Source organism: Lissotriton vulgaris, chromosome 5 (assembly GCF_964263255.1).
Source record: "Lissotriton vulgaris chromosome 5, aLisVul1.2, whole genome shotgun sequence".
Lineage (NCBI taxonomy): Eukaryota > Metazoa > Chordata > Amphibia > Caudata > Salamandridae > Lissotriton > Lissotriton vulgaris.
The window spans coordinates 210,660,528-210,680,398 of NC_141693.1; the positions used below are offsets into that span (position 1 = coordinate 210,660,528).

At 45.5% G+C, this 19,871-nt stretch overlaps 1 protein-coding gene across 2 annotated transcripts in view; it reads right to left on the reverse strand.

Annotated features, from left to right (window-relative positions):
- The window catches only part of EXD3 (exonuclease 3'-5' domain containing 3), a 2,419,489-nt gene that overhangs the window by 1,792,854 nt on the left and 606,764 nt on the right, over positions 1-19,871 (reverse strand). For both annotated transcript variants that reach the window (XM_086921181.1, XM_086921182.1), the window contains one exon: positions 14,825-14,889. In XM_086921181.1, coding sequence (XP_086777307.1) covers positions 14,825-14,889 — 65 coding nt within the window. The remainder of the gene's footprint in view (positions 1-14,824; positions 14,890-19,871) is intronic.

Genomic DNA, 19,871 nt, shown 5'->3' on the forward strand with positions numbered 1-19,871 from the left:
CAAACACATACGTCTCCGTACATATGCTCTTGACCTCGGTGGGGTACTATCCAGACTGGGGAGGATTTCTTTGATTTCTGGCTCTCACTTAAGGAAATCCCATACTTGGTGATGTTCCACCTGCTGTATGGGGTAAACTCATCTTTGGGAGTTGCTCTAACCGTGTCAATATCTCTACTCATATTTCGGATCCCTGCCACTAGTGCCTTATTGTTTGAGTTCTCCCCTCGAACGTAGGGTTCAAGGGAGTACAGGAACATAGTCTGGAAAGCCCATAGGGAACCAAAATAACTGAATGGTAGGATGAAGTAAGGGATGCCCTTATCTGCAGTGTGTGGCATGAGTCCACATATCCAACAATTCGATGTGTTCATAATAGACTGGTGCTGGTGTAGGAGCTGGACAAAGGAGTTATTTACGAATTCTAATCTTCTGGCAGACTCGTGTTCAGGTAGAGGGTGAAAGGAGTGTGTGGGAACAGTAGGAGGAGGTGCGAGCTGTGTGTTGTGTATGAATGGAACTCGAAAAATGGACAGAGCATAACCAGTTAAAAACATTATTATACTACACAACATTAAGATGCTCAACACTAGAGTTCGTCTTCTTGCCATTACAGTACATATTTTCTTCTTAAAGGTCATGTGTCTAGCAGGTCTCTCAACCCCTGGAAACTCCATCCTCTGGTTGCTGCCCGCGGTGGGAGGTTGCTTCTGCCAAGATGTGAGCTCTGTCCAGTCCGGGGTAATTCCCTCAGACTGACCAGAACCATTGACCTAGGCGTCCCCGGCTGCACTCCTCAGACTTCAACCGCGGCCCTAGCAGCAGAACCGGATGGCGGTTCGAAAATCAAAAATGAGCTAGTTCCCTGGGCGAGAGAGCTGTGAAATCAAAAATAGTTCATGGGGAGAAGGGGGAAAATCGCACATATTCGATTATGTCAGTTCCTTGGTCTTGACCTCAGATCATATCGTTCCTTTCCAGGCACGGTGTGATCTTCAAACAATGTTTCAGGTTCTGTAGTGTCCAACTGCATCGATGGTGGCACAGATCCTTGCAAGATACAATCGCTCTCTTTGTCAGTACCAGTTCCTTTTAATCGTGCATCGCTGAAGGGGACAAAACGAGGTGTAAACTCAGTTTCGGAGTCAGCGACTCCTTGCCGGACCCATCGGTCATATGGAAGGGGAAGCGGGACCCTTTTGCAGTGGGCACCGTGCACCCAATGTTTCTTCCCGAGGACACGTACTGCAGAGCGGGTGGACAGTAAAACCTGGAAAGATCCGGTCCAGCGAGGCTCCTCGTTCTTGGTACGTCTGAAATTCCGAATCGGGATCCAGGAGCCGGGCTCGATGGCGTGGCCTGGATCGTCAGACGCCGGTGGAGAGGAGCTGTGGACCTGTTGATGTAAAGCATGCAGTTTAGTTGTCAGTTCGTGCAAATAATCAAACAGTGCAGGGTATTCTATGTCACTGAGCTTCCTGGGTCTCGGGACTCCCCATATATTGGCGGGGCGCCCGAACACGATCTCGTGCGGGCTAAGACCTAATCTGGAATGGACAATCATCCTGGTAGACAGGAGTGCTAGAGGCAGGGCATCTGGCCACTTGAGACCTGTGCTAGCTTGGATCTTGGCCAGTTTCAATTTTAACGTGCCATTATAGCACTCTACTAATCCTGCCGATTGGGGATGATTTGCGGCATGGAACTTCTGGTGGATGCCTAGACACTCACACACTCTCTTCATCACTCGTCCCACAAACTCACTTCCGTTATCACTCCAGACAATTCTAGGCATGCCGAATCTAGGGAAGAATTCCTTGACAAGGGCTTTGGCAGTTGACAATGCAGTGTTGTTCTTAAGGGGGTATGCTTCTACCCACCTGGAGAAGGCGCAAACAACAACAAGGACATATTTCAGGTTATTGCACCTCTCCATGTGAATAAAATCGAGTTGCAAGACCTCGAATGGGTATGTTGGAGGGGAAAAATGACCAGCTGGGGTTGGGGTTCCCCTACCGGGATTGTGCTTCAAACACACCATACAATTTCTGACCAGATTCTCTGCACATTTTGGGATACCACTATTCTGCCATACTGGGGCCAACAGCTTACATATTCCTTTCACACTGATGTGTGCCATTCCATGGGCCATCGTTACCACTGCGAGCACATAGGCGTTAGGTAATAACCATCGCTGATGTTCTGACAGTTCGACCCAACAACCATTCGCGTCTAACCTACCCTTGCTTTCTCTCCATTCATTCACCTCTTTCTCGGTAGCATCAGCTTGTATAGACTTTACACTTTCGATGGTGTCCTCACACATTCCCACATCAGGGGTCCATCTAGCAGGACCTACAACATACATCCGACTCATTGCGTTCCTTGCAGTCTCTTTCGCGACCTCATCGGCAAATGCATTCCCTCAACCAACATCATTTCGGATTCTCCTATGCGCGCTACACTTCACAATCGCAACCTGTAGGGGCAAGGTCAGTGACTCGAGAAGGTCGTGTACTAGCTGGCCATGTTGTATTCTTGCACCATGTGACGTCAGGAACCCACGTTCACGCCACAATCTTCCAAAACTGTGGGCGACGCCAAAGGCGTACTGACTATCAGTGTACACATTCACTTGTTTTCCTTTCGCCAACACGCACGCTCTTGTGAGTGCGACTAGCTCTGCTGCTTGTGCAGAATTCTGGGGGATGCGAGCTGTCTCTACAATCGTGTGTAATGTTGTCACGGCATATGCTGCAGTCGTATCACCATTTGGCAACTTGAAACATGAACCATCAACCCATAAATTATCATTACATTCAGGAAAGGGAGTGTCCTGCAAGTCTACTCTCCCTTTTGTCTCTTCCTCTGTCCTAAAGCAGCAATCATGTTTGTCGACCTTATCTGTCTCTGCTGGTGGAATGGGTAGTAACGTAGCAGGGTTGAGTGTATCACACCTCTTTATGTGAATGTGGCTTGCCAACAGGGTCAATTCATAGCTGGACAGTCGAGCACTCGTTAGGTGCTTGCTGTGTTTTCGTCCTATTTAGTAGGATATCTACTGCATGTGGGACCATAACGGTCAGAGTATTATTCATGACTAACCCAGCCGACTGTCGAATACAGACAGCCGCTGCGGCAGTGGCCCTCAAGCAACTTGGTAATGCCTTAGCTACAGGATCTAGAGTCGTGGAGAAATATCCACATGGGCGTTGTTTGTCCCCAAAGTGCTGTGTTAAGACTGATAATGCGCAACCTTCCTTCTCATGGACGTATAATGTAAACGGCTTGCTGTAGTCAGGATTGCCTAACACAGGAGCCGAACATAATGCTTCACGCAACTCATGGAAACTCGCCTGACAATCTTCAGACCAAGGCAAAGGATTGGGTGTGTCTTTACGCATTAATGCCAGCAAGGGCTTGGCCAACAGTGAGAAATTCGGTATCCATTGTCTACAGTATGATGTAATGCCCAAGAAGGCACGCACTTCTCTTTGTGTCCTTGGGACACTCAATTCCGCAATTGCCTGTATTCTTTCTGGGGTCAGTCTCCTTCCCTCCTTCGATAAGATGTGACCTAAGTAGGTTACTTCTTGTCGGCAAAATTGTAATTTGGAAAGCGAGACCTTGTGCTTCCTGTCACATAAATGACGCAACAATGACAGTGTGGCTTGCTTGCAAATTTCTTCAGTATCTGCAGCGATCAGTAGATCGTCTACATACTGAATCAGAGTCGCACCACCATGTAGAACGATGGTATCTAGTTGTGTTTTCAGAGCCTGACTGAATATTGATGGACTCTCGCAGTAGCCCTGTGGGGCGCGTCTGAAGCGGAAGCTTCGTCCTCCTAAATTTAAGCCAAAGATGTCTCTGCTCTCTTCGGCAATCGGGATGCTGAAGAAGGCATTCTTCAGGTCGATCACTGAAAACCAATTGGCTGACGCTGGAACCATTGTCAATAAGGCGGTAATGTCGGGTACGACTGGAAACTGCGGTACAACGATCTTATTCACTTCCCTTAAGTCGATCACAAATCGGTGCACAGGGGGCTGGGAAGGATCGGTACGCTTTAAGACAGGCAAAACAGGACTGTTACAAATGTTGCCTGTAGTTTCTTCGATGACATCTTTCGCAATCAGATCGTGCACTATTTCTAGCAAAGCCTTTTCACATTCTTGGGACATTCTATATTGGGGAATACGTGGCAACCTGACATTAGCTTTCAATGTTATGACATACGGTGCTATCTCTAAACGACCTACATCGTTTGAACCATTCGCCCAAAGTATATCTGGAAGAGATGACAACTCAGTCGGAATGCTTTCCTTTGCCAAATACATCGGGGAAATCACTTTCTTACCAAGGGTGAGTTGTACTCCCGAAGGAGAACAGTATAAAGTCGCATATAATCTCTTCAATAAATCCAAACCTAACAAATTTTCGCTACAACCTGTTGTAAGAATGAGGGGTGCTTCTAATTCGCATGGGCCAACAGAAAGGGGCATGGGACTGGAGATCGGGTTTCTAACAGGGGCGCCAGAGAAACCTACTGAAACATTCATTTCGCCGGACAAAGGTGCGCCAGGAAGTTTTGAGTGCATAATAGAACTTTTTGTAGCACCAGTATCCAGCAGAAATGGCTCCGACACTCCGGATGTAATTACCTCGACATAGGGTCCATTCTGATCTACTGGAACTGAAACAACTCCCTCTCTTTGTCCATGGCTGTCCTAGCAATTATTACCCTCATTTTCAGTCTCTGCGTAATAATCATCTGTATAGTACTGAGCTGACCTAGAAGATGTATTATTCTGTTGGTCAAAGCTATTCATAAAAGTCTGGGGCGGAAAAGAATTGGTGTTTTGGGGGAAATTTCCACGGCCCCTACCTCTATGGGCCTGTTGGACACCTCTACCTCTTGCGCCGGAGACACCGTTTAAACGTCGTGCAAGAGCTTGGCAATTACTTTTGAAATGACCCTCTTCTTTGCAGTATGCACACTGATTCGGGCCATATGGAGAACGCTGGTGGGAAAACTCGTTTCCTTGCGCGTTTCTTGAATACTGCTGTGGTTGCTGATAATTGGGCTGACTAGGAGCGCGAGGTGGATAGGCTTGTTGGAGAATAACTTTAGTTTTTAATTCTTTAGTCTTCTTGTCTGACTTATCTAGCTCGTCTTTGCGTCTATTTTCATAATACTGGGCTGTGGCTAGAATCTGTGCTGACGTGGAAACAGCCCAAGCACTCTCTGAATCTTTCAATTTATTGCATAATTCAGGAAGCAGATTATGTACAAATTTGTCTACAAACAATCTTTGGCCACCCTCGGTAGCCATGTCCTGACCACTATGATCAGTGAAAGTCTTCTCAAACCTCGTGAAAAAGTCAGACACATTCTCATCTTTCTTTTGCTTGCACGCAGATAGCTTGTCCCAATTTACGCGTAATTCAGGCATCAACGGTTTCATGTACGCGATAATCCTACCGGGAAGATCGGCTATTAAAGGCTCGGGTTTAGAACCACCAACTTGTCTAGCATCAGTAGCAGTAATATTAGCCCATGAGTCACCTAGTTCTTGATCATGATCTGCATGACGGATTTTACTCCATAAAGGATGCGGAACGACGTTCCCAAACATGTCTATATCTGCTAAATTCATTATACATGAGCTGGCGGTCTGCGATAATTCCTTGTAATATCCTGCTGGGTTTTTACGGGGATCGGGTAGTGTCTGTTTGAGTGCTAAAACTTCGGATCTTTTCCAGGGGACATGTACCCATACACGCTGGAAATGCGGTGGGACAGGCGGTTGCGCATTTGCATCACCTTCCCTCCATACCGGAGGAACCTATCTCATGGGGTACTGTCGCGCCTTTTTCCTGCCAGACACATCATCCTCGTCAAACGATCTAGAGCTGTTTCCCGTGCTCCTATAAGATAATAACAAATCCATTGCTTTCTCAACATCTGCGCCTATAATCATGCCTTCGTAAAATTTGAATCGAATGCGGGCTAGTTCCTGCATTCTGCGTTTTGGGTCATTGTCTCGAAAATCTTCCCAAAGGTACACACACATTTCCTCAAACACATATCTTTGAGTGGATGGATCCCACTGACGGAAAACTTCCATAACAGACTGAAGATCATATCTTACAGTATCAGTAACCCATTTGCGTGCTAATTCATTCAGTACTTCTCTTTCCTCGTAGTCGGGTAGTGGACTACGCAACTGTCTACGTTCTGGTTTGGGGGTCGTTTTAGGCGACCCGAAGAAGGGCGAGAATAGACCAGTGACAGTACTTGCCACTCTCTGTCTGACATAAGGAGAAGCTTGCGGCGAAGCAGATGCGCCAGAAAAGACAGGCTGATGTAAAGAGGAAGTCGAAGCAACAGCAGAGGAAGTCGAGGCAGTAGCAGACGTAGTATCATAGTGAATAGTTGGAGCAGTAGGCAAAGTTGTAGAAGTAGAAGGAGTATGTAGCAAAGGCGGCGGCCCTTGAGAAGGCTGGGCCGGAGAAGTAGGAACCAGCTGAAGAGGAGCTGGTGCTTGTGCAAGAGTTGCTTTTCGTGCGCTAGGGCGTGGTATAACAATACGTCTCGGGGGTTCAACAATGCTCGACGTATATGGGGGTGGTGAGTTCAATAAATGGGACATTAATGGATCTTTCTCAGGTGTTCCCTTTGAGTCTTGTCCCTCATGTGGTAACATCGGGTAGCATTTATCTATTGCTAGTTTCTTGCTTCTGAGCATTTGTTCGCTTTCCTGCTCTTCCTCGTCATCCCTGTATGCGATGGCAGCTTGTACCATCGACATGCCTCTTTTATTTTTCTTCGCTAATTTTATTTCTTTCTGTTTGGCTTCCTTGCGCCATAAGCGAAAAGAGTCAAACATCGCCGGCCGGGCTTTCTTCTTGAACAATTTGACCTCGAGGTTGTCTAATATTTCTGAGTCAAAACTACCATATTGGGGCCATTTTAAAACACCATCCTTGCGGGTGTATTTCATCCATACCTCATTATACGTGATAGGACCTACTCCGTGCTTTATATATAACTCATATGTTGGAGTTCCAATCGGAGGAACCGGACACAAATCCTCTAATCGGGAGTCCTTACTACAACCAAGACAAAACAAGTTTCCAAGTCTGCTGAGACCAGGCATCTTCGCTCACTAGTCTAGCTTCAAACTTCAAGGGATTATCTAATTATGATATTGTCGTGAATACACGAACCCCTCGGTTTTGGTGCTTGCAAGGACCAATACAAACCGTATCTCTGGGATACCAAAGCTAAGAACCAAACTAAGAACCAAACTAAGAACTGGGAGACGCTCCACTTATACTTAACTGAATCTTGAAGATCGGTGACGTCACTAGAAGACTCGTCTATCGTTTCGCTCTACCAAGGATCACTGGGTCTAAAACAGGGCGATAGTCAGGGCAGCAGTCCTTCGTAGCCGTCGGGACGCGGGGAACCTCGCAGCAAAGACCTTCGGAACCACGTCGACATGCAGGGGTCGCTGAAGTGGCTGGCCGTCCTCCGGAATTTTCACACGAAGCTCCTCACGAACATCTGGCTTGGACCGTCACCGCTTGATATCGCCTCGAGTTGGGCGCCAACTGAGGTGCCGGGTTTTTAGAGACCCGGTGATGCCAGGGGACCACACCCGAAGACCTCTGAGTTCTCCCTGTTCTGGACTTACAGAAACACAGAGTCTTCTAGTTAAAGTCAGTGATCAAGTTTTATTGGCTGCAACCAAGTAACATGCGTCCTAGAAGTACGACAACACGGGCCGTAAGTTCTCAGGAGACTGTTCGTTTTTACAGAACCAGCCTTCTACTTATATACATAAATAACAGCTGCAGGCAAGAATTCTTGAGTTTACGATATGGCTATACAAATATTTCTGCAATAATACAAAGAGCGAAGTCATGCTGGTCAGCACATATTTTAGATGTCCAGTTGGTGATGGATTACCCCGCCAGATCCAGAACTCCCATCAGATATCGATGAAACACCAATAAGGTCGGGCACCCTCCCACCATAAAACGGGTCATAAACAAGAATCATGGACAGGTGTATGTGTATGGAAAAACAGGGTCTGTATGTAGTGGATGGTTTATGACATGTTGTGCCTTGATGATATCTTGTTCGGCCACTGGGCGAGGAGCTGCCCAAACAGGCTTGGCTGAAGGCGGTGGAGGCAGCTTCGGCCAGGTCATGGGGAAGTCAGCTACAAAGGACGTGTCGTTTTAGATCAAGCTCGGCTGTAATCAATTGACTTATATGAGGGCAAGCCATAAGATGGGTGCCGGTTACAAAATGGAGTCCGAGGGTTCGGGACGGAAACTACGATTTAAGGGTGTTAGCATCGCTCAATCGTGACGCAAATGCATGGGGATAATGCCCTAATCATTACCGGTTCGTGGATACCAAATTCGTCATGGTAAGACGATATTTTATGACACGAGTGTTGGACCTCGATATCTGTAAAACGGCGGGGTCCGGATTTGCAGTACCACACTGGAGAGGCTAAAGTCCGGAAGGAGAAAAGGTCCGAGCTCACAACCCAGGTTGCAGAACTGGAGAGGGTACACAGCCGCACGGGCGCCCCGCAAATATGGCGACAATTGAAGGCTGCTAGCGCTCAATTGGCTTCCCTTGACACGGACAGGGCGGAATTTGCGGCGCTCCGCCTTCGACATACATACTATGTTGGAGGCAAGAGAACGGGACGCTTGTTAGCCAGCGCCCTCAAAGCTAAATCCCACCGCACAAAAATCACTGACCTCACTGATAGCTCTGGGAATGCCCTCACTGAGGAAGCCCAGATCGCAAACGAGTTCCGGGCCTACTACGCCTCACTTTACGGTGCTGACGACCCATCTCTCAGGAGTATCGACACATACCTATCTTCAGCGGCCATTACGGAGCTGTCCCAGTCCAACGCGATCGCGTTAGACGCTCCCATCCGCCTGGAGGAAGTCACAGCGGCTATATTCAGACTTCGCCCACTGAAATCTCCCGTACCGGATGGCTTCTCGGCGGGGTTTTACAAATCATTTTGCCATCTAGTAGCCCCTATCCTTACCAGGCGTTTTAACTCCTTTGAGGGACCTGGCTCCATTCCCCCAGACATGCTGGCGGCTGAAATGATCGTCCTGCCCAAACCGGGCAAGAAACTGACACATTGCTCAGCATTCCGCCCGATCTCCCTGCTGAATTTAGATCTAAAGATCTTCACTTGAGTTCTAGCGGCACGCCTGGGCCCGCTTCTACCCGATAACACCAAAAGAATGTTACATCTAATAGATAAGGCACATTTCCAGGAGTCCGATGCTGTGCTCGTGGCCATAGACGCGGAGAAAGCTTTCGACCGCGTTGACTGGGCATACTTACAGCAGGTGTTGCTGCGCTTTGGACTTGGCGACCGCTTCCGTTCCTGGATCGCCATCTGTTACCACCAGCCCCAGGCCCGGGTCCAGTTGGGCGGTGTGTGCTCGAACCCCTTCGACATTCAACGTGGGACGAGACAGGGTTGCCCCTTATCCCCCCTTCTGTTTGCCCTCTATATTGAACCTCTGGCGCAGAAAATTCGAGACAACCCCGACATTGCTGGTGTCACCTTCAGTGGTGAACCACATACCATCAGTCTGTACGCAGACGACATCATAGTCGCTCTTGACCGACCTAACCACTCGGTACCCGCCTTCTTAGCGGAGTTGGAAGCATTCGGCACGGTCGCCGGCTTCAAGATCAACAGGGGGAAATCCCTAATATTACCGTTAGGGGGAAACGCCCGCCCTCACGCACCAACCTCCACCTATTGCTGCGACCTCCAAATCACCACGGAACTCCCATACCTGGGGATTACCCTTACCTCTTCGACAGAATAGACAGTTGCTCTCAACTATAAATCTCTCACCACTCAGATCCGGGCGGACCTAGTGCGCTGGTGAAAACAACCTCTCTCCCTCCTGGGTAGAGTCGCGGCTGTGAAGATGTCGACCCTGCCTAAAATACTGTATATCTTCCAGACCCTCCCAGTGGCCCCCCCGAAGGGCACCATTTCAGATCTTCAGGCTGCAATACATCACTTTGTCTGGGAGGGTAAGCGGGCGCGCCTTCACAAACAACTGGTCCACAGGAGTATGGATGAAGGGGGCCTGGGGGTCCCCAACCTATTACAATACTTCCAGGCCACACAGCTCAAATACCTGGTGAAGTGGTATAGACCCGAGTCAGAAAAAAGGTGGCTCCTTCAGGACAGAGCCATGGCCCAACGATCCCTCTGGGAAATCCCCTTTTTGCCCAGGAAACATCGACTGACTTACCTCACCAACTGACCCATAACACGCACAGTCACTACAGTCTGGGACACAGTGGCAGTTAAACGCGGCCTAACCACATTTCCCTCTCCATTCACCCCACTCTTAGACAACCCAGAATTCCCACCGGGCAACGACCCCCGCGCCTTTACACAATGGCGGGGCACCGCATGCAAATGCGCTGGGGACCTCTTTGACTTGCGTGGCTTTCTCACCCTTTCAGACATCAAGCAAGGCTATGACATCACAGACCCTCACCTTTTTCAATACTTTCAATTACGTCATTGGCTTACTGACCCTGCGACTGTCACCTCGGTGGGGCGCCCACTGACCTCTTTCGAGAAATGGCACCTGACCAAAGACACAGATCGCCATTTGATATCGGACCTATATAAAATGCTTACACCCCCTGAGGCGCAGAGCAAAACAGCGGGCCAGAAAAGGTGGGAAGCTGAACTAGGTAGAACGCTATCACCTAAGGAATAGAGCCAGATATACTATAGGGCATCACATACCACGCGCAATACAGCAGGCAGGGAAACAGCAGTGAAATTAGCGATTTACTGGCACCTTACACCAGCCCGGCTCCATAAGGGTAATCCGTCACGGAGTGAATTGTGTTGGAGAGGGTGCGGGGAACGGGGCACTTTGACACATATCCTCTGGGACTGTAGGGAGGTTCGAGGCTACTGGGACACAGTTCTGAATGATATCGATGCAACCTTTGACACCGAGATCCCACGATTTCCCACATATGCCATCCTAGGGCTTTCTAATGCCCTTACTTTTCCCCTGAAATCTATCCGAGGTCGCCAGATGGGCATCGCCATGCAGGCAGCTACACAACATGTTTTATCACTCTGGGGATCACCAACCAAGCCCACACACACGGGATGGCTACACAAAATCTGGTTCACCTTGGGCATGGAACGAATCCAAGCTACCCTCACGCAAACTACAGATGCATTTCAAAAGATTTGGCAGCCATTTATATCTCTCCTATCTAAAGAGTTCAATGAAATCACATGCCCGAAATACCTCCGACTGCTACGCCTTACAGATGCGACCACTGGGACTTAGGAATCTCAGGGGTAATCAGAACAGCTCTTTTCTGACCAATGGACGGCGGATCTCCTACACACGGCACACTGGTGGGGGAGGGGGGCGGGGGTAGGTTGGGGGGGCGGAGGGGTTCTGTGGGTTTGGTTTGTTCAAACTTGTTTGCTAAAATTACCAGCCATTTGCCTTCTGAGCATCGCACCGCTCTTTGCGGGAGGCCATCTCCTTCGCCATCTCTCACAGCGCGCTGACAAGACGCTTGCTTGTCATATCCGACTGGTCTGCCTGTTACATGTACTTTGTAATACGATGCTTTACTATGCTTCTTGGCTCAAAATACATTTAAAACTAAAAATAGATTCACAAGATCGCAGAGGGCATTTAGAGGATGAACGTGGTTAGTAACAAAGAGAAAAGATCCATCCCTGGACACACTGTATCTACTGATCCCATCAAAATGACATCTAAAGGGCAAACAATCTCTGTGTCTACCTGACAAGTCAGAGAAATGCTTCCAATACCACAACAGGGACTGTCTATAGATGTTCAGTATTAGTCCATATCAGATTTTCAGGATAAACACAAGCGATCAATATTTACATACATTTATTGTAACTACTCACACAATGACTCAACAGGTTAAACAATTGCATCTGATCTCTTCCTTCTCAGAATTAAATTAATTTGTATTGGTTCTTCTTGTCCTCTTGGCAGGAATGTATAAACTGCATCAGCCAAGTACAGTCCCACAGCTGCATGTGATACAAGATGATGTTTTGGGGCCTTTCAAACAGAAAAGCAATCCAAATATCTTATGTGAGACTTCGAATTGGCTAAAGAGTGTACCAAGTCTGCGAGAAAGATACTAGTACCAGAATAAGAATAGATGTTGTGCTAGCAATCTACACATAAGACAGTGAATCAAGTCCCACAGGACACACGTCTACAATACCAGAGATAGATTTAAGACATTTAATCGCACAAGATTTCAGTTCATCGTTTTTCACACATTATGCTATTTTAGATTGAGATTAGACATCTGCAATACAACCTTGTTCCTGCTCCAGTCACAGTTCAGCCTGAACAGCTAATTAAGATCCTTTCTCAATTGGAATACAAGCAACCCAAGACCAGTTTCGTCAGTGGGGAACAGCCTGAGTCCTGTATCATGATGAGCTAGAGACCTACCCATCTCCTTTAAGACGTGTTGTTTTTTACAGTAAATGCCAGAAGACTCCCTTACCAATGAAACCTTCTTCACACCTTATCGTCCCCACCCTCCGCATTCACTAGGTCTCTTAGAGCCGAACTAACCCACAGGTTACACAGAACTACAGGCTCTACATTTAGTGTAAGTAGCTTAAGTGTATCCTTCCCACTCTTAAGGTTGGGTGCAACACTTTACGGACAGATAAATTGAACTATCATCTTTTCTTTAGAGAGCCTCTTCGACCTGCAGATGTCACTGCCCAGCAGAATAAGCATTTGCAATGCAATAGGTCTCACTTTCACTCAAATTTGAGCTATTGACATTTCAAATAACAATGCCTTTTATTTTTGTTTTGTTTTAAAAAACACAAATAAAAGGCATTGTCATTTACAATGCCAATAGCTAAAACTTGCGTAAATGCAAGACCTATTGCATTGCAAATGCTTGTTTTGTTTGCACCAGTAAACCAGTGAAGAGTGAATACTTCTCATCAACGTCTATGCAGGGATAAGTGGACATGTGGTGTTTTTCTCCCAATGGCAGGAGTCTCAGACGAATAATTTCTGTAACATACTTTCATAGAAACCAACTGCTATAGGGATGGTTGTTTTGGTGCATTGAATTTCTGAAGTTTCTTGAGAGTTACTGGTTTTTAGGACACAGCCAAGGCAGTGCATGTGCTTTCTCTTAAGAGACCTTCTGTTATTTCACAGGAGCCTTAGAGGTCACCCAATGCTTACAACTGGTTGGCTTTATTGTCAATTTAATTTGCTTGCTTCTTATTGGTCAACTTTCGTATGCTTCCTTCCTCTCTGTTCTGCCCCTGGAGCATGAAAGACTTATGTCCTTCTACTGTACGTTTTTTTCAGGTGCTACTTTTTATTTTTACAAAAGGGGGTGGTGATGGATGGAGCATCTGAACCAATCAAACTTTCACACCCAGTCAACAGATCTGGGTTTAATCCATCACCGTTCTTTAGCCCACTCTGCCACCCCAGTTCAGACATGGCCATATGCAAATCAGTCTGACCCTGTGCCTCATGGGAACAGTCCAGCCCGAACTGCCAAGCCATGCCTTCCCTGGACCGGAAACAAGATTCCTAGGACCGGTTTCTGGCATTACAGCAGTCTTCAGCCAGGCTTGCTGGAATCCAGAGGCAAAGTGAGCAAGGGACTCACGTCTGAGCATACTCTGCCAACTTATGGCGAACAAAGCGGTACAAAAGGGGGTGGTGATGGACGGAGCATCTGAACCAATCAAACACTCACACCCAGTCACCAGATCTGGGTTTAATCCATCACCATTCTTTAGCCCACTCTGCCACCCCAGTTCAGACATGGCCATATGCAAATCAGTCTGACCCTGTGCCTCATGGGAACAGTCCAGTGCAAACTGCCAAGCCATGCCTTCCCTGGACCGGAAACAAACTTCCTTGGACCCGTTTCTGGCATTACAGCCGTCTTCAGCCAGGCTTGCTTGAATCCAGTGGCAAAGTGAGCAAGGGACTCACGTCTGATCATACCCTTCCAACTTATGGCGAACAAAGAGGTACAAAAGGGGGTGGTGATGGACGGAGCATCTGAACCAATCAAACACTCACACCCAGTCAACAGATCTGGGTTTAATCCATCACCGTCGTTTAGCCCACTCTGGCTGGTTTGGTTCAGATGCTCCGTCCATCACCACCCCCTTTTGTACCGCCCAGTTCATGAACAAGGCACACAACTATGACAACACTTTCCAATAAGGACGATGGAAAAAAGGAGCTAGCACAAAAATATCAAACAAAAATACCCTATGGGATTTAGCAAAAGTCTTTCAAATGCCTGGCCCTGTGAAACCCCTCCTCCTGACTACCATCCCTGAGAAGGAGGTACATTCCTTCTGTAACCTCTCATTGTAAGTACCCACCATGGAAACTCATAGCGCAGATACATTCAAAATCATACTTCAGTCTTTGCTGCAGATGAAGCTTCGAAGGTAGCTAGAGACTGGCTGGGCTGACACTCAGCCCATCAGTAGCCATGACATCAAGTATGACCAGGCGGCATTCTCTTGACATACAAGCTCTTCTCCAGCCTTATTGGCATTTGGACCACCGGTGGTTTCGAGTATTCTCAATTTTTCTACCGGCCAGTACACTTCATCTGAATATCATGTCCAATGCCCTGGAAGGAACTCAATGATTGGTCTTAAAGCAGGGAATTCAATAAGAGAATTCTCACCTCTTGCGTATTCCTCTTTGTCCATAGAACTTGCAGACTGTGCAGCAACTCGACAATGGTACCGCCTGTGGTGGATGAAGAGGTCGGAGTAAGGGCAAAAGGGATAAGAGAAAAAGAGAAAGTCAGCTCTTGTACCTTCTAGGTTTACTTTGCTACTGATTTTGATACAACTACAACTTATCACACGGGAATGCCTCCTGCACAATCTCGTACAAGCATGTAAACTTTGCATTCCTATTGAGGTCATTGTACTTCATGAGTGCGATGTGGTTTGTTGACTCAAATCAAGTAATGGTGTTTACACCAAAAAGACTGCTTGATGGATACGTTGTACGAGTGTAGTATGGCCATTCTATAGGGCAGGGACAGAGGATACAACAAAGGATAGGGTAGGGCAAACATAGCAGGTTGAAGGTAGGACAGAAACAAAATTTAGGTTATACGGAGGATAGGCTGTAGAGGAGGACAGTAGATAGATGGGTCAAATCCAGCACGTAGAGAGAAGGGGAGAGGGTCCAACAGTAGTATTCAGAGGATGGGGTAGACAGAGGCAATTGGTAGACATCAGGGGGTTTAGGACAGGATATAGACAGAGGGTGTGGGATAGGTAAACACCAGCACGAAGAAAAGCAGTAGACAGAGATAGCAGGACTGAGGAGGAAAAAAAACAAGTAAAAGGAAGTAGTGAAGAAGTTATGTTCCCAAAGGAGGTGTAATGGCAGGTACTCAACAGAATCGATTTATACTGAAAATTGAGTACCTTATATCTCATTCATTGTATATAGAGCAAGAACGGTGACTCCCTTGTTACTATATCAACACGCCGAGGAAAGTGCATGTTAAATATTCTTAATTCATACATTTGACATCTGCGCTCTCGGGCATTTAAGCAAAATCTGGAACCCCAATAGTAAACGACTATGAAAGGCGATTCTAGTTACAATATCTCCATGTGCCAGTGAAAAAGTATACCGTAGTCTGTTATTTTATACAATGTAATTAACGAATTCCATTTAAGCATTATGCTCTGCTCTAATGTATGAATTTAAGTATTTTGATCTATAAAAACGGAATATTTCTCAGTGAGTCTTTGTCAGTGGTGACCATTTGAAACATTCACTTCATTTAAGAAAGGAGCGAGGTGCTCATATTTTTGTTACCTAATTGGGGGTTTCCGAGGCGTCCAGCATGGCAACTGTGTGCAGAGAAGATATATCTAAGATGAGTGTTGCACGAGTAAGTTATACAGTGCAATCACCATGGCTTGCAAGATGCACCATATAATGCCAATATTTATGGTCCTCCGAGCACTCAATATTATCACAAAAGAGAGTCTTTATGTAATTTTCTTTCTTTTAATGTTCACTTTGCTTCCATATCAAATCCAATTCTTCATCAAACGATTGCCTGCAGCCAACGCGCGTTTCGTCAAGTCCGTGTAGGACAATTTGACTTCCTCAGGGCTGCAACCCAAAGGATCACAATCAATTTCATTCTACCAAAGGAATTATACACAAAACAATTTTTACACTGTTTGCATATTCAAAATAAGTCTCACAAAGCAAATACCAATCTAACCTAAATTAAGGTTCATAAACATTCTATATCTATGCATACTATTCTACCCAGAAGGACTATGTTAGCCAAAGACATCAGTTCAATGGTAGCGTAGGACAAAAGAATATCCATTAAAAACTGTCAAATTATATACAAGTCATGTATGCAGTGTAACAGGTTGAAGACTGTGGTTGCCGAAGACTCCAATAGTTAACAGAACGTATATAACAACTCACCTAACTAGTGGTAATAGTCTACCCACAAACCATCCAAATAGGGTTCTTTAGACGTTAGGGTCAATTCCCTTCTCTACACGTTCGTGATCTAAAATAGAGATATTTACACGTATAGTCATATCAACATTACTAGGTCAGTATCTTATAACAGATGCGTCCATCATTTAAGTCACTCCCTATCCAATGTTACTCACCAAGTAGGTGCTCGAAGCATTGTATATATAGGCAGCACGTCTAGTTCAGTCCAAATCTTCACTTGCAATCAATGTTCTATCCAAATCACACTTGTTTTTAAGAGCCTCAATGTATTATTTCCTAAAACGGGTTATAACTACATTAGTAGCATTCTCCATGCGTTGATTAGCCCAATACACGCATATGTAATAGCTTCCTCACCTTAGCTCAAGTATCTGTACATGTACGTTATCACAAAATCTTCAGAACCTCCGTATTATGAAGGATCGATGACACGGGTCCGTGTCTAGTAAAGGAAAAATACAATAGTAAACCTCTCATTGCCCCCAACTATTAGTTGCAAAGTTAAGGCAATGCCTCTGCATTCCATTCGTTTCACTCACCGTGTAGTCAGTATCGGTAACGGTATCTCGTTTCTCACTATGGCGTTCCGCGTAGGCGCCATCTTGCAGTGGCAATTTATAGTGCAAAGCGTGGGCGACATCTTGTAGTGTCTAATTTGCCCGCAATTCAGCCAGTATTTATATATATTACTTTGTTCGCAATAGGTTATGTATTATCTCTAAACGATAGAGACATTATCTCTTTCCCTGTCTATACGCACATTGTCTTTTATTTTAACAAAATTCTCATGCCGATTTCGAGCGGGCGCCATCTTTAATATTAAACCGAAGCGAGGTGCACAGCAGACATCTTGTAGTGTCACCGTATTCCTAAATATAAATTAGCGTGTTCTAATGCTCGCTATAGGTAAAATATTACCAGACCGTAACACCCCAGCAGGGCAATTAATGTACGTAGCTTGAAATAAATACGCCACAGTAGGTTCCATCTTGTGTGGTCTATCTACGCTCATACACATGTATTTTGGGGCTAAGTAGGTCACATAAATAGGTCTCACCCTATATGACCAATTAAATCCTAATTTCGTATTTTTCTAGTTCTGTGAACCACTGTGGTCCTCAGGCAAACCACAATCCTTATCCTTATTATATCAAAATTACAACATAGCCTCACATGTCTACTCCTTTTAAGCATAAGGCAAAACGTAGAGACAGTGGGTTCCAATGGTATCATTCTCATTTCACTTTTAACTTATTACTCACTCTCCATTTCAACACAGCCTGCAATGTCAGAGAGAACAACAGTACATACTCATTCTAAGACAGAGATATAGACACCGGCATTGTTAATTACAGTTAACACCTCTGATATTCATCAGTTCTATTTTAGTTACCAAGATAGAACTCGTATTCATGATCCACATTGAGTCCACATTCGACCGCCCTCAGTCTAATCAACCATAATACTTCTCGTTTCCTAAGTGCCAGTACTCTGTTACCTCCTCGTGGGTCAGGTTTTATATGGTCAATTCCATAGTAGGAGAAGTTATGTTGATCCTTAGTCTCAAAATTCTGGATTAAGTGTGATGCAATCGGATACCTTGTGTCTCCATTCTTCAATGCTCTATAATGTTCAGCAATTCTATCTCTGAGCCTCCTCTTGGTACTCCCTACGTAAATTTTGCCACATGTGCAAGCAATTACATAAATCACGTATGTTGTGTCACAGTTAATGAACATGCCGATAGTGTATTTGCCGGAATTATTATGTTCAAAGGTAAGAACCTTTTTCATTGCCCATCTACAGGATATACATCTACCGCATTTATAAAATCCCTTGAAACTGTTCAACCAGTCTGTTTTGTTCTGTTTAGTTGGGTAACTAGGACTCAGCATGTTCTTAAGAGTCGTTCCTCTCCTAAATGTCACACTAGGTTTGTCATAAATATATGGTTTCAAATCTTCGTCAATACAAAGCAGGTGCCAATGTCTGTTTAGAATAGTAAATAACTTGGAACTATCTGTTCCATAGCTAGTTATTACTCGTACTTTCTCGTCAGTTGTCCTGCCATCCTTACTGCCTCTAATTAATGTAGTCTCTCTTTTTACCTTTCTCACTCTTGTCACAGCTCTTGAGATCACATTGCGTCCATATCCTCGTTTGAGGAATCTGGATGTCATATCTGCTATATTGTGATCAAACTCTTTTTCTGTTGAACAGTTACGTCGTGCTCTGATTAACTCACCATATGGTATGGCTCTCTTTTGATAATTAGGATGACAGCTCTCAGCATGTAGGATTGAGTTACAGCTAGTCGGTAACTCAATCCTACATGCTGAGAGCTGTCATCCTAATTATCAAAAGAGAGCCATACCATATGGTGAGTTAATCAGAGCACGACGTAACTGTTCAACAGAAAAAGAGTTTGATCACAATATAGCAGATATGACATCCAGATTCCTCAAACGAGGATATGGACGCAATGTGATCTCAAGAGCTGTGACAAGAGTGAGAAAGGTAAAAAGAGAGACTACATTAATTAGAGGCAGTAAGGATGGCAGGACAACTGACGAGAAAGTACGAGTAATAACTAGCTATGGAACAGATAGTTCCAAGTTATTTACTATTCTAAACAGACATTGGCACCTGCTTTGTATTGACGAAGATTTGAAACCATATATTTATGACAAACCTAGTGTGACATTTAGGAGAGGAACGACTCTTAAGAACATGCTGAGTCCTAGTTACCCAACTAAACAGAACAAAACAGACTGGTTGAACAGTTTCAAGGGATTTTATAAATGCGGTAGATGTATATCCTGTAGATGGGCAATGAAAAAGGTTCTTACCTTTGAACATAATAATTCCGGCAAATACACTATCGGCATGTTCATTAACTGTGACACAACATACGTGATTTATGTAATTGCTTGCACATGTGGCAAAATTTACGTAGGGAGTACCAAGAGGAGGCTCAGAGATAGAATTGCTGAACATTATAGAGCATTGAAGAATGGAGACACAAGGTATCCGATTGCATCACACTTAATCCAGAATTTTGAGACTAAGGATCAACATAACTTCTCCTACTATGGAATTGACCATATAAAACCTGACCCACGAGGAGGTAACAGAGTACTGGCACTTAGGAAACGAGAAGTATTATGGTTGATTAGACTGAGGGCGGTCGAATGTGGACTCAATGTGGATCATGA